Source organism: Brachycentrus maculatus, unplaced genomic scaffold (genome assembly GCF_059751285.1).
Source record: "Brachycentrus maculatus isolate JH-2025_06_01 unplaced genomic scaffold, ASM5975128v1 h1tg000011l, whole genome shotgun sequence".
Taxonomy (NCBI): Eukaryota; Metazoa; Arthropoda; class Insecta; order Trichoptera; family Brachycentridae; genus Brachycentrus; species Brachycentrus maculatus.
Genome location: NW_028280765.1, coordinates 1,350,493 through 1,366,103, shown reverse-complemented (window position 1 = coordinate 1,366,103; position 15,611 = coordinate 1,350,493). Strand labels below are relative to the sequence as shown.

At 28.8% G+C, this 15,611-nt stretch overlaps 1 protein-coding gene across 1 annotated transcript in view; it reads right to left on the bottom strand.

Annotated features, from left to right (window-relative positions):
• Ac76E (adenylate cyclase type 2 Ac76E) overlaps positions 1 to 12,681 on the bottom strand; it is a 226,135-nt gene extending 213,454 nt beyond the window's left edge. The window contains exon 1 of the mRNA XM_088262602.1: positions 12,005 to 12,681. Coding sequence (XP_088118728.1) covers positions 12,005 to 12,047 — 43 coding nt within the window. The 5' untranslated portion in view covers positions 12,048 to 12,681. The remainder of the gene's footprint in view (positions 1 to 12,004) is intronic.
• Positions 12,682 to 15,611: the final 2,930 nt, after the last annotated feature.

The window sequence follows — 15,611 nt, the reverse complement described above, 5'->3', positions numbered from 1 at the left end:
TATATATATATATATATACATATATATATAAATATATATATATATATATATATATATATATATATATATATATATATATATATATATATATATATATATATATATATATATATATATATATATATATATATATATATATATATATATATATACATATAAATGAAAATTCTAAAAATAAAAATAAATTAAAACAAAAAAATAAAATATATGACGAATCATGGAATAAGTATCTACAGCAGATCACCAAAGGAACCATTTTATGTATTGTATTTTTTTTGAATATGCGTTAATTTTTGCTGCAATAATATCTTCAAGTATTCATATAAGTTATTTTTTATTATTTTATTAATTCAGACAATAAGGATAGGACATTCGAAGTTGCATTTTGACTCGACACAGAATACAATAAAATATTTGTATTATTCAAGGTTCTATTAATAATGTACACGCATTGAATCACCTACCCAACATGTCTTACAAATGGTCGTAACGAGATAAAATGCTAGGAAACATGTTTATAAATATTTTTAAATGTGCGTTTTTTTTTATTCTTTATTTTTAAATTCGTTCGCACTAATTGAATAAATCAAAGAAATCTGAAAACGTTTTTTTAGTAAAATACTTATAATCCCTGTACAAATTTAAATTTACTTCTTTCATATCGTAGCCTTTAGCTATAAATCTGCCTCCGTAGTATAGTGGTTAGCACATTGGCTACCATGCTGAAGATCCCGGGTTCGATTCCCAGATAGTTAAATAAATATGAATATATTTTCACTCTAGCATTGATTTAATAAAGACTGATATCTGTCCTTCCTTCATGCATTTAACGATCAAGTAACGCTTCTTAGGTACAACGCAGAGCCCATTTGTCACGAATAAGGGTCAGTAAAAAGTCTAACTAACTACGAATCACGCCGCTATTCTCAGGGGTAGGCAGAGAGAACAGAACGCCATATCAATCTTTGCAAAACTTTTTTCGCCTTTTCCACATTCATGCATTTCCTCATACATAACCGCCGATTATTCCGACTGTTGATCCACTTTTAAGTATATATTTATATATATATATATATATATATATATATATATATATATATATATATATATATATATATATATATATATATATATATATATATATATACATATATGAACCAATTTTGAAACATTATTATTGAATCACTAGAACTTCCTGGATTATAATCACACACATAAGAAACGCCAGAAAATATCATTTTCATTTTTATTAATTAAGCTTATAATTTGACCAGATAATTTAATTACAACATTCTGAGTGTGAACAAGTATTTGGACACACTCAAAATGTAATAACTAACTTATTTATCAAATTGATTTAATTTATTGATGGATTAAATTTAAACCGTCTTAAACGAGACTATGGCGAAGTCGTTCGTTAAAATTTCATTCATTAGTTCGCGGATCGTCTTATCTACCGCTTCCAATTTATTAGTACTTCTTACCAAAAAAAATGGATTCGTTGCTTTCATTCCTTTGATTATATTGAAATTACATTCATTTGTGTATTTCCAACAACGAGATCATCCATACTTACAAAGGAATATCTGTAATTACAATCTTCAGATGAATATAAAGGTGTTTATTTGAGGAAACATCAACTAAACCATAATATAGTTGCCAACCAAAGATAGGATTCAAATATAATAGAGGAGTTTTTGAAGTAATTTGAGAGGTGGATGATCTCATGATAATTTGAACAACATATTTTTATCGTATAATAAAAAGAGAAATACATGGATACTAAAAAGTGTTACCGATTTTTAAATATCATTACTAATATATAAAACTTTTGTCCGCCTCCGTAGTGTAATGGTCAGCACGCTCGGCTACCGTTCTGGAGGTCCCGGGTTCGATTCCCAGGGGGGTCAAATAAATATAAGTGATTTTTTCACTCTAATATTTATTCCATATTACCCTGGACTGGTACCTGAAGCGGAGGGCTGATCACCTTTCCTTCATGTGTTAACGATCAAGAGAACACTGCGTTTGTATGATGCAGTGCCCTATGCACCATTGGGGTGCGGATAAGGGTTTGAATTGAATGAATATATAAAACTAGTGGTAAAAACAAATGTTTTAATTCAAATTTCATCATTACTAATACTGTATTAAGAATTGTAGTTTATTTTTTAGAAATTGAAGTAGTAAGTAATTACAGCAAAAACACATATTTTCCTTTATTTTCATTACTATTTTATCTTATTTTATACATTTGTTAAATAAAATTAATCTCAACAAAAAAGATAGTTATGTTAGTACGAGTATATATGTTACATGTACCTACATAGGACCACTCACTAAGATTTTTGCTTACCGGTTTCGAGACGTAGTCGTCTTTTCGTCAGGACAATCAAAATACCAGCATTCAAACATCACAACCATTGAACTATTCACACACTAACATCGACGCAAAATATTTATCATATACATTTTAAGTACGTCGTATATTTTTTGAATGCTAATATTTCTTCAATATCACCCTGGACTGGTACCTGAAGCGGAGGGCTGATCACCTTTCCTTCGTGAATTAACTATCAAGATAACACTGCCCTATGCACCATCGGGTGCGGATGAGGGATTGAATTAATGAATAATTTACATTCGGATAATTAGAAAACTTCTCCTTTTTTTATTTTAATCATGTAACAGCAAAACAAAAAGAAATTTATATCGTTTTCAAGTCACATATAGACCTCTCTTATGTATAGACCTCTCTTCCTTTATATAGACCTCTCTTATGTATAGTTGTGAAGAACTATAATTGGTACTCATGATTTTATTTTTTGTATTCTGTATGTATCATATATTGTAACTGTTGTTCTTCCTTCCAATAAAATAAAATTAAAATAAAATATAAATTACTACAAAAAGAAGAAAAAAACTGAAAAACGTTTTTTTGTTATTTTGTCTCAAAAAAATGGTATTTTTCTATTACTATATTACTACAGTATATAAGTTAAGTGCGTGGAGAGCAGGCATACCAGCGCCGTATAATTTTATGGTTATTATCTGACCTGCGAATTCGACAAATACACGATTCGTTCATTTTGTAACTGGGAAACAGTTTCAGGAGTACAATGAGTGGAAATAAAATAAAAATTATAAAACAAAAGTACGACGTACGTAGTGAATCGTAATAGAAAATAACCCCATTGTATTTGAGTGAAACATCTTGAACATACTTTTAATTACCAGGTATTTGGTGCTCAAACTTTAAAGTTTTAACAAAATTCATAAGAATATATGTAATTCATTCAATTTCAGTATTAAAAATTGTATAGTTTGCGTCTCGATTAGCTGTTCCAATGATTTGCACCTAGAAGACGTCATTTAAGTTTAAATGAAACAACAGCCCATGCATAGAATACATCGCAAATATTTTCTTCCATTCATTTATCACCAAGTACCACAATAGCAAACACAACATATCGCTCATCTGTAAGAGCACTCTGTCAACTCGGAATTATACATATCGTAGTCATACAGGAGAAAGTGACCAAGTGCATTTTTTTACAAAAACGTGATCATTGACTATTTGATACTTACTAGCTTAATATTGCCCTGAAAAAAGTCCCAAAGGATTTTTAACTAATAAGTATAATATGTTGACTTGTTAAAAATGACTAACTGCATTGGTGTTTATTTTCTTGCCAAGCAAAAGTGACTTAAATGGCCCTCCTGAACATTTTACGTCATTGGTCATTTTATCCTGTACGGCTACGATATTGTCTTAAGAATATAATTCAATAGAAAACGATGGCGTTATTTAACATAATGAAAATAAAAATGCCAAAAATAAAACAGAATTCAAGAGTTTATTGCCAAAAACTAATATCTTTAAAAATACGTATAATATGTAAATTTTCTCCTGACTTAATTTTAATATATGTACAAGATCTTATGATCTTCAACTGACACATTCGGAAAATTTCATGCGAGGAGGAAAATATCATAATAATTTAAATCATTGACAGTCGTAAAAAAAACATATTTGTATTTTATCATTTACATACATTATTAATTATAAATACACTTGAGGAAATACATCTATTAAATCCATTTATATATTTTTTTATCTGAACCTTTCATTCACATCCATCTAGTTAAAAAAAGTACAGTATAATACATAAACTTTTTTAATTATACAAAATAGTGAAGGATAGTAGAGGTTCGATCGCGAAACTGACGTAGCGGGTTCGATTTCTGGCTATTGTAAAATGAATTCAAGATAATATTAATTTATTTTAAAACACAGTTGTTTTCAATGGATTTTTATAAACAAGTATTTCTGATTGCACCATAATAAGCATTTCATTTTTTTTTAATATTTGTTTAATATGAGTTTTTATCACATACGTATTTGAAGTTATTTCATATTACATACGAATCATTTATCTGACTCTTGAACGTGAATTCCGGCCACCAATGTATAAAGATTAGATATTTTATCATCTGAGAAAATCGCTCAAAAAGTAATTACCATAATATGTTACATCATGTCCCTAAGCATTTTGGCTCAACACTCGCCTTAAGAGCCAAAGTACATATTATTATAATTTACTTGAAAAATAAGTTTAAAAAATTCTAATAATATTGGGTTTGTAGTAAGCACTAATGTATATCTTATACAGTAGATTTATACAGGGGTATAAACGCTCTTTTATAAAGATATATAAGGCATATTAATTATGTAGGTAAGATGTACGTTCTTAATGTGTTCTTTTCTTTTTCGTATAAATGAAATACTTAATCTGATGAATGTCCTTAAATAGATAAGTATAGAATAAAACCCTTGAATAATTTATTACATTTTTTTACTTTAATTTCAGGCGAAATTACTCATTTAATTTTCTTACAGCCTTTATTAAATGAGTAGTCCTTAACCCTGACACTATGGTTTGTCGTTTTGTAAAAAAAATGTTTTTTTTTAAATGCACCTTGTAAACATCAATATCTTCGAACACTTAACGAGAACTGGAGACAAGTTTATTAAGTAAACATATTACTGGTATGCATATAAATAAATAACGGTATCATTCACGAGAAGAATTTACGATACCATTTTCAAAATCTTTATTCAGAAAAAGTCTCAAGACTCTATTACATCTTTATGTTTTAGGTCAATGAAATAGAAGGATCTGCCCCATCACCGAATCTCCAAATGTTGACACGATCATGACTCGCTCTTGACATATAAATTAATCAAGAATAAGTGACGTCATCCATCATCATTATCAATATAATAGCTTGGATACGTCGCACTTTGTCAGAATACTCTCAGTATCCATTACAAAATGTTAACAGCAATTTATATATATATATATATATATATATATATATATATATATATATATATATATATATATATATATATATATATATATATATATATATATATATATATATATATATATATATATATATATATATATATATATATATATATATATATATATATATATATATATATATATATATATATATATATATATATATATATATATATATATATATATATATATATATATATATACTCTATATATACTTAGCAATAAGTCTGCCTATGCACATTTATTCTGTACAAGAAGATTAATATTAAATCATTTTGAACAGCCAGTACCACGAATTATCATTTTTTGAATTCCTAAGAGCTTACATCTCAACCCATATTTTAAGCGAAACCGAGCTATTTTTTTTTTTTTTGCCGTAGTATTTTATTTACTTTTAAAAATAATAAAAGTATTTTTCTCGAATTAAATGGTAACGTACGTAGTTGGTTTCTTCCCTGTTATTCATATTTTTGTGTCTTTTGTTATTACTTGAGGGTGCTAAATGGTAATTTAAAAAAATATTTCTAGTCTACACGTAAAAAAATGTGGCCACAAAATGAGTTCAGTCGTTGATATAAACTGGCTTTTCAGACCCCTCCTAGGATTACTTACCTACATTGTTTATATTTTAATTATTCTATATTCCAGTATGCTTAATCGTATTTGTGTATAGTATGTTAGCAAAGCGTATTAAATAAGAACATAAAATAATTTATTTTAGCTGATCCTCAACATCGCTCACGCACGCCAGGCTTATAAAATATTTTTTGTTACAATCGCGTTATCGTAATTTATTATAAGAGACAAAAAAAACATAATATCACTTCCATAATAAGAACATCCCTGGAAAAAACATGAATACTACCCATAAAGTTGCCGAAAGCCTGATGGGATATTAATTTACTCTGAGCAATATTTACATAATAGATTTATATTATCCACTGACACTTCGTGATGGAATTGCATTTTTAATTTATTATTAGATTAAAACCAATATTTTTAGCTTTTCCACTTTTTTATTTGACCAGCGACCGGGTTTCGTCGTTACCGACATCATCAGACTGGTCTTACTTATACTTCAATTATTTCATAAGTACGAATATATAATATAGCGTTTGGAAGTGAAATGATTGAAATAAATCATTCCTCGAACAAAAAAACTACACAAAATGGCACAAATTTTCAAAAGAAAGAAAATGTTTTATAGTCTTACATCAGCTCAATTTCATTTAAAATATAATAACTTCAACGTTTTCGTTCTAAGAAAACCTATTTGATTACTCTGTACAGAGTGGCGCAATATTAATCACCCTCTCGGAAGATGTTATAATTTTTGCAAATGGCGTTGTACGTAAATCATATTTGTAATTTGTAAATAAGACAATTGCAGAATATAAACAACATTGATAAAACAGGCACAAATGTGTACTCACACTTGTGGTAGCAACTTGTCGGATTGTCGGATCTTTTCCACTAAACAAAAAAAAACGGTGCAAATAAAGATGTCCATCGATCAAAAAAAAAATTTATAAAACTTAATTTGTTTCTATACTGCAGCTCAAAATCAGAAATATCTTGACGTACAACAACATTTGCAAAAATGATATTTTTACGATACTACTATTACACGATATACTATCACGACAAGGTGACTAATTTTGTGCCACCCTGTACCTACTAATTTTGTTGTTCCGAATACTTAAATAGAATATTACTATAAGTAGTATTATCAATTTCATTTAAGTTAACAAAAATCGCCTACTATTTTTTTTGTGTTATGTTATCATTATATAATATTTCTGTTCGAATATTAAGTGTATTTTGATTAAATCTAAGTAATGCAGAAGAAATCCTTTGCAACGAAAACGCTTAGATTTATTTGAGACATACAAATTATCTTTTCCGACACAATTGCACTCGAAGTCATACTGTTTATAAGCTTTTAATACGGTAAAAAAATCCAGTCGGTGGAATAAAAATTAATTAAAACACTAAATCATGGCTAGAATGGTTAAATTACTCAGTGTGCAGGGTAATTACGTACATCAGCCATTACAAGCGGTGAGCCCTGTAAAAACCTTGACTTTCATGTTTCTGTCAAAATAGCATTAAGATGTTAATACGAAAAAACGTGAAAACCCTTTTCGCTCACTCCTTTCAACAACGTCATATTTCAAAAATCGTCAATTTTCAGTTGTGCGTGTTTTCGGAATGCCCAGAAAATATACTTTATTCCAGCAAAAGTGGCTTATTTTTAACTTGATATTTACCTGATACAGGGCAGAAAGTGTTGTTTTTATATTTTGAAGATATTATTAAAGGTATTGTTTTATTATATTTTTAAATATACTAAATATTTTTCAAATGGAGAAAAACATTCAGGTTTTACCAAAAAAGATCTGTTGCAAAGTAAAAAGTTCCAAAAGTGGCTTGACATTTATTTAGAATACATTTTATTATATTTTTTAAAAAGAAATTATCTCCTGATAAATCAAGTTTTTTTGATTTATGACGTTGTTGAAAGGAGTGAGCGTTTTGTTAGGTTAAAGTAAGTATTTATATATTAAGATTGTGTACACACTTTTCGATTTCAACAACGAAAAAATTTCACATACTTACTACAATATAATTTTTTTTAAATATTAAATTGGGTTGAGTATAGGCTTATTGTTTAAAAAAGTATAAGTACTCATTTATGTTATTTACATTGTTCATTTTTTATTGACTTGATTAACGCAAAATTATTTTAACGTGAATTTTTTTTGACACAACCACTCGATGTCTACTTTATATCATCTATATGTACCATATGCGTAACCCGTTCATCATAATAAATGTACTAGGCACAATATATGAATATGTTAAGCATTGTTTCATTACAACGAAGTGAACCAGATATGAATGCATTAATAAGTATGCATAAAAATGAACTAATACAAATTGCCCATTGTGTAAATACCATTTAAACCAGGCCTGGCCAACCCAAATTGCACCCCGGGCTGCATCGTGACCTAAAATTTTCCCAAGGGCCGCATGCAGACTGTAGTACTTTTTTTTTAAATAACAATAATTCCATGATATGATTCCATAATTTGAATCAGAAAGTACAATCAGGGAAATGTGAAAAAGAAACATTACTTCGATCAGATGTGAGAAGAAAACACGCATTCAACCAACAAAAAATGTATTTGTATAGTAATAAAAATGTTGAAAATTTTTAACCATCAAAATTATCAATTAGGACACATAAATCAAACAATATTATTAATTTTATTTTAAATAGAAACGAATTTATCATTTGCCACTCAGTGCGAGATTTGAATTTCTTTTCGTTTACTTAACATTTCTAAATCTATTTCAATACCTAGTTGAAGTTACACACCTTAACTGGTTTTCCAAGTTTTTTGAGATTGCCTTAAATTGGCAATGCTGAAGAGCGTGCGAACGGATATTGTTCACCGTTTTTACAACAACATGCATGACTTGGCTCATAGATAATACTTGAGGGCATAAATTTTGTTGATGATCAACCCGTGTATCACAAATATATTAATGGTTAAAAAAAAATTACTTCATACATGACCGTGGGCCGCACGTAAGCGCGTCGCGGGCCGCATGTGGCCCGCGGGCCGCGGGTTGGGCACCCTTGATTTAAACCCTTTAAGCTGACAATTAGTATTGAAATCAGTTTACACAAACGCCATTTTCAAACGGGTTTTTTTTCTAATTTGGTGGTCAATGTGTTAAATTATTGTGTTCCAAGAATCGACGCATGTTAGGGTTCCCAGATATTTGTTTTTAACCGAACTGAATGGTTTTTGTAGTGTTTATCCTATTTTAAATGTTTTCTTCTCGCCCAATTTCATAGAGTCTGTCCGGTTTATCTTCAGTGTTCAGGCAATGTTTAGTATCACTTGTGTTGCTGTTACTTTAAACTGATGGCGCTGCCATTGCAATTAAAAAGTTTGTTTTTTACACTCGTCATAGGTGTATATAAAAACATGCGCGTCTTCAAAAGCAACGTTGTGTCACATTTCACTCCAGTATTAATTTAATATTTCAGTGGACTGGTACCTGAAGCGCAGGTATGACCACATTACCTTCATGTATTTAACGATCAAGATTATACTGCTTATTTACGATGCAGTGCATTTTAAACCATCAGGTACAGATGAGGTTTAGAAGAAGAAGAAGAAGTCTTTCATTTTATTTATATCCCTCCTCCATTTCCCATTCCAAATGGCAGTGATGTCCTCCACTATAAGGTCCTTCACTTGCGTCATTCGCATCCCATAAAATATATTCCATTTTTAAATATAATAATCTGGAGTGTAGGACAGGTCAAAGTGACCTTTGTATAATTAACGATCGAGTTAATAATATGTCCATCTGAAGCGGTACTCTATGCGCCATCTAGATTTAGATAGATGATAAGAAAAAAAACAATAATGGTTATCATGCATTACTTCATCCCAAAATGATAATCGAATTTCACCAAGAAATGGAAAATAAAATATTTTCATTGATTGATTCGGCAGTCACTTTGTGATAAAATTTATCAATTTTAAACTACTATTTCTAAAAATCTATTGTGACACATATTTCGACGCATTCCACATAATTTCATTTTCGACAGGCGCCGCCGCCGTGGCGTAGTTTTTATAAACACTCGACTGCGAAACTGGCGTCACGGGTTCGATTCCCGTCAATTGCAAAATAAATTCAAGAAAGATTTATTTTCAATTTATCTGGATGTTTGAATTGTATTTTTCACATTTACCTTCTTATCCTTACTATCCTACCTGTAGACAAACCTCTAAAAAAGAGAGGCTTTGCGGGTCATTTCTTTCAAAAAACAAAAAAAAATACAAAGAAAAAACGCCGTATGTGAAGCTAATTCTAAAGTTTTAAGTTGGGTCCTTGGGACGATGAAGGTTGAAGAGCACAATATATATTTTTTAAGTAGTGGTATTTAATAAGAAGGTATAAATTGATTCAAATATATATATATATATATATATATATATATATATATATATATATATATATATATATATATATATATATATATATATATATATATATATATATATATATATATATATATATATATATATATATATATATATATATATATATATATATATATATATATATATATATATATATGTGTATATTAATTTATAAATATATTATTTCTTATTATTTCAATATATTTTAATCGCGTAGATTTATATAAGTATTTTTTTATGAATTGCAAACGTACTTTGTAAATGATATCATGATTATGAGCGGTGATTTTCGTGTTCTACAAGTATGTGGGAAGTAATTCGATGCACTTATTTCAGCTGTTGGCAGATTCGCTAGGAAATGCTAGATCAAAATAAATGCAATTGCCGTTTTGATTGCACCGTTTGACATAGGACTAGCATATATTAACATTATTATGTTGGTAATAATGATGATCCGGTCACCAAACTCGATGATATACGTCATTTCACGCTTGTTTGATTTGAATTAATATACCCTACAACATAGTTCGCTAAAACCTTTCAGGAAATAACCTTCTCGCGTCTATTAAAATATTCTGTGAAAAAATTAGTCGGAAAAGAGTCGATTTATCTGAATACAAGACAATGGAACTTTTTTTCAGATTACAGAATGATTTATATTAAAATTAATAGGTCTGAGTATATATTTTTGTAGAAAGTGGTATTATATATTTTTCTTATGCAAAATTATTACTTTTCTATAGCTATATAAAAAGCAAAGAAAAAGTTTACATGCATTTTATGATAATGGGAAATATAAGTATAATTTTTTTATTAATGGGACACTTCTTAAGGGGTTTTATTTCAATCATCTACCTATATTTTTTCCACCCTTTCGTCGATGGCGAAACTATGTAAGTGCATTTTCTCAATTTCGAAAGAGGAAAACATGTTTTTCATCATAAACCATATGCACAATCATGTGAAATAACGAAATCAAATTCTCGAAAAATGTAGAATAAATCTTCCTTTTATACAAGAATTTTCTTAAAAGCATTTTTCACAGAATACAAAAAAGTTAAGCTTTATCCAAGATTTAAATTGCATTGTTATAAGGTGTTATATATATGTTATAAGCATATAGTATATCAATTTCTTTTATATGTATGTATACATCATATATGTGTGTACTCGTACGCATAATACGTGCTTCGTTCACTTAAAATTGAATAACAAAACAAATCTACCAGGATACTTTTTTTTAATGTGATTTTTATAATAGACCATTTATAATATTAACTTTAAAACAAAAAAAATTATCTGATTTTGTTTTTTTTTATTAAAATATATTTGAATGACTCGATAACAACAATAACAAAAAACATGTTCATAAGTTGAAGTCTTTGAGGAAAACGTGGGTCAAAAAATAACACGTGAAAAGTTTATAATTGTCACCTCTTAACTTTTGTGTACAACATTTAATAATTATTATCTGTATTATTAAATGTATTATGTGAATACTGTTATTATTCTAAAATACCTTTTCAGGGGCATTATACACAGATTGCTCAACTTAATACAAATCAAGACACTTTATAAACACTAATAACAAATAAATTTAAAAAAAAATTAAAAACATACCTTCCACAGTCTTGACCGATTCTTTGGACATTTTACGATTCATGCCGATGGCGTAGGTAGTAAATAACTTAGTTCAGTTTTTATGTCACAAAAACAATAATATAACGCACAATCATTTAAAAGTCACGTAAATTCAATATTTCATCATTAACTTAATCGTCTGGGCCTGATAATGAATAAAAATTGTCACAATTTTATCAACTTTGTTCAATCGCTATACCGGCACACCTATTTAGTTAGGATATAAACAATATCGTATAAAAAATGTTCCAGAATCAAAAAATATTAAATAAAAAAGCACTGTTTAAGTATTCTGTAGTTATCAATTTATAGGAAAACCCACTTTTCACTTGTTGAGCTTTGAAGTTTTCACGAACTGTTGCAGTGGCGTAAAATACGCGGCAAAACTTGTAATTTCCCCCGGAAAATACAAGTCGCCCGCGAACGCACGTCAAGCGACGGAGAACGCCAAACACAGACTGAGTGCCGGCCACTGAATTAATCCGTCCCCTATGCAATGATCTTTCTGTGTTTATTTATAAAGGCCAATCAAAGCCAGAATCATTGTCATTTGCTTAAAGATGTTATTTCATGTGTGAAAACAAGAAGACTTGCTGCTTAGTTGTGCTAAAAAACTTGCGGTACTTAATGACACTTAAGTGGTGTTTTCAACGACTAACTACACGCTTGTTGACTTCCATATTGGAATAAAATATACGAAATAATGTATGATTCATTAATTTTTTATGATATATTCGATACTTACCTATAAGAAATACTGTATAAACTACTTCCCAAGACAAATAGCATGATATTATTTGTCTTTGAGGTTTCCTATTGGCAACTGTAAAAAATTATCCAACAAGTATTATTTATTTATAAATTACTTAATTTCTTAGAATTTTCATAATTAATTTTTCTTCATTATGCATATTTTTTTAGTGTTAGAAATTAAAAATTATTTTAATAACTGTATAAAATCTCTGCATACCTTATCATAGCCAAATAATAAAGTTTAGTGGTTTCAAAGCAAACCAATTCTTCCTCAATGCTTATATTATCATATCAAGTCATATTGAAATGCATATTATTTTTAAGAAAGTTATTTCGTAAGAGATAAAACGGAAAAATCACCAAATTACTGATTAAAATAATGATTATTTAAATTCAAACTTTTTTAAATTTAGTTTTTCGTTTACAAATTAAATAAATCCATTATTTACAATATTTGTAACATTTTACCATGTATCATACATTTTGGTCTTAAAATTTCTGTTTTTTTAATATATCTACGAGTATAATTATTTTCACCTGTACAAATTTTCAATTTAATTTTTCCTACAACTAACTAACTCACAATGTCACACCAATCTGTATTAGCAAACAATCTTCGCCTCTTCCGAATTCATGCATTTCCTCGTACATACACGCCGATTATACCTATTACTTTTATGTTTTCCGTTTAGGCGTAGTGGTTAGCGCGATTGTCAACCGCGCTTAAGGTCTCGGGTGCGATTCCCATGGAGTTATCACTATAATATTTATTTTTTGTCTCCCTATGTTGGTACCAGAAGCGTAGGACTAATCTTGCGTTTCTTGCGTTCACATAATTAACGCCTAAGATAACACTGCATTAATGCGATACAGTCCCATATACGCCATTAGGTGCGAATAAGGGTAAGAAGAAGAAAACAACAGCAAAAAAATGTATTAATAAATAACACTCATTTAAAAGAGTGTTATTGTGATATATATTTTATATGATGATATAGATACATGATAGACACTTTTATAAAGATAGATAATAGATACTTTTACCTAATTTTAATGTCAAGAATTACATTTAAATTAATTAAATCGTCAATAGAAGGAAAGGGGTTTATTATTCTTTTTGTATAAATAAGTCTTTAATTGAGTAAATTAGTGGAAAGTGGTATTAATTATTCGATTCTCCTTCAATTAGACCAGTTAAAAAGCTTTTTATTAGCAGCGTTATTCACTGCTAAATGAACTCTGATGTTTTATCAAAGTAAGAAATGAACAACTTTTAAAACATGAAGATCAAACTGTGCCCAGAAAAAAGTTGAATCTTTATCTCTATTTTTTTATGATTTATTGTTCTTTGACTAATATCCGCACCCAGATGGTCCATAGGTCACGCCATCAAAACGACATGGCATCAACAGACTGATCATTATTATTATTACCATAATTCAAAACATAATTCATGAATTTATTTATGAATCATGTTCTGAATTTATTTATTTTGTGACAGATTTTACGCCTTGGGAGAATATTGTCAAACTGTGTTGATAAAAAGTAATTACACATATGTATTTAAGTACGAATTCGTAAAAAGCAGTAAATTTTCTTAAAATGTTCTCGCGAGCAAACATTGAAATACCAAATGAACAATAACAGAAGTGATGGAAATGAAGTCTCGTATATAGAAAACATGAAAATTGACCATTCGAAAGTATTATAAATAATATATTTCAGTTCCAATAAAAATATTTGATTTGAAACAAATAAAATGAATCGCTTTCCCTTCTGCTATTCCCCTCATATGTCACAATTTTTACTTAAAACATAAAATTAGACCACTTGTATTCATTTTTTTTAATTTCTATTAGATGACAAAAATAGAATATGTGTGAAAAATAGTTTATTTATATGCATATGTTATTTTAAGCATAGGACTGGTTACATCGCCTTCACGTAATTAACGATCAAGGAAACACTGCGTCGATAGGATGCAGTGCCCTGTGCATCATTAGATTCGGATAAATAGAAGAAAAAATCCACTTATAAATTATGCAACACCGCTCTACATTACGGGTACGAGTGCAAACACTCCATGCAATAATATCCATTTAATAATTAAATAATGTATCTATGAAGAAGTATCATTATATTCAAGGCTGGACAACCTAAAGCAAGGCTTTTCAAACATTTCTTAGTCGTAGCCTTCTTTTACATACATCAAAACATCCAAAATCGCCTGACTTCATCCAAAAAATGCAACTCCTCTTCGTTATTTCTGGTACTTCTTTGAGGTTGATTTTAATCAAATATTAAGAAGGATAAAAAATAAATATCTTCAGAAAACGTGCTTAACTCTAGTAGTTACATTGAAAGCTCTCTTATTGGTTTACTTTTTTCTTTCCCAGATACACACTTAGAAACAAAACATAAAAGAAGGAAAAAAAGCAGAACGAATCATTTTATTCAGTTTTTGATTTTAACCACATTTGTTTTTTGGTAGTATCATTCCAACCGGTTTTGACAAATACCATTTTTCTTCAGGGATACGTACGTATCCATGCCTAATGAAGACAAGATATTTGTCAAAACCGGATGGAATAATCTACCAAAAATAAAAGTGCTTAAAAATAGTGTTTGGGATTTATTAATTTCAAAAAGTTTATAAAACGTGCCACGAAGTTTCAGCATTCTTTTCAATGAAACATTTTTCTTTTATATGTCGACATTTTCCATTACTTGCGAATTAATTTCACTGTTGAATTTTACGGCATCAAATTTCCTTATCATTGCTAGTTTATTATCCCTATAACTACTTTGTATTATTATTTTTTATTTGTTTATT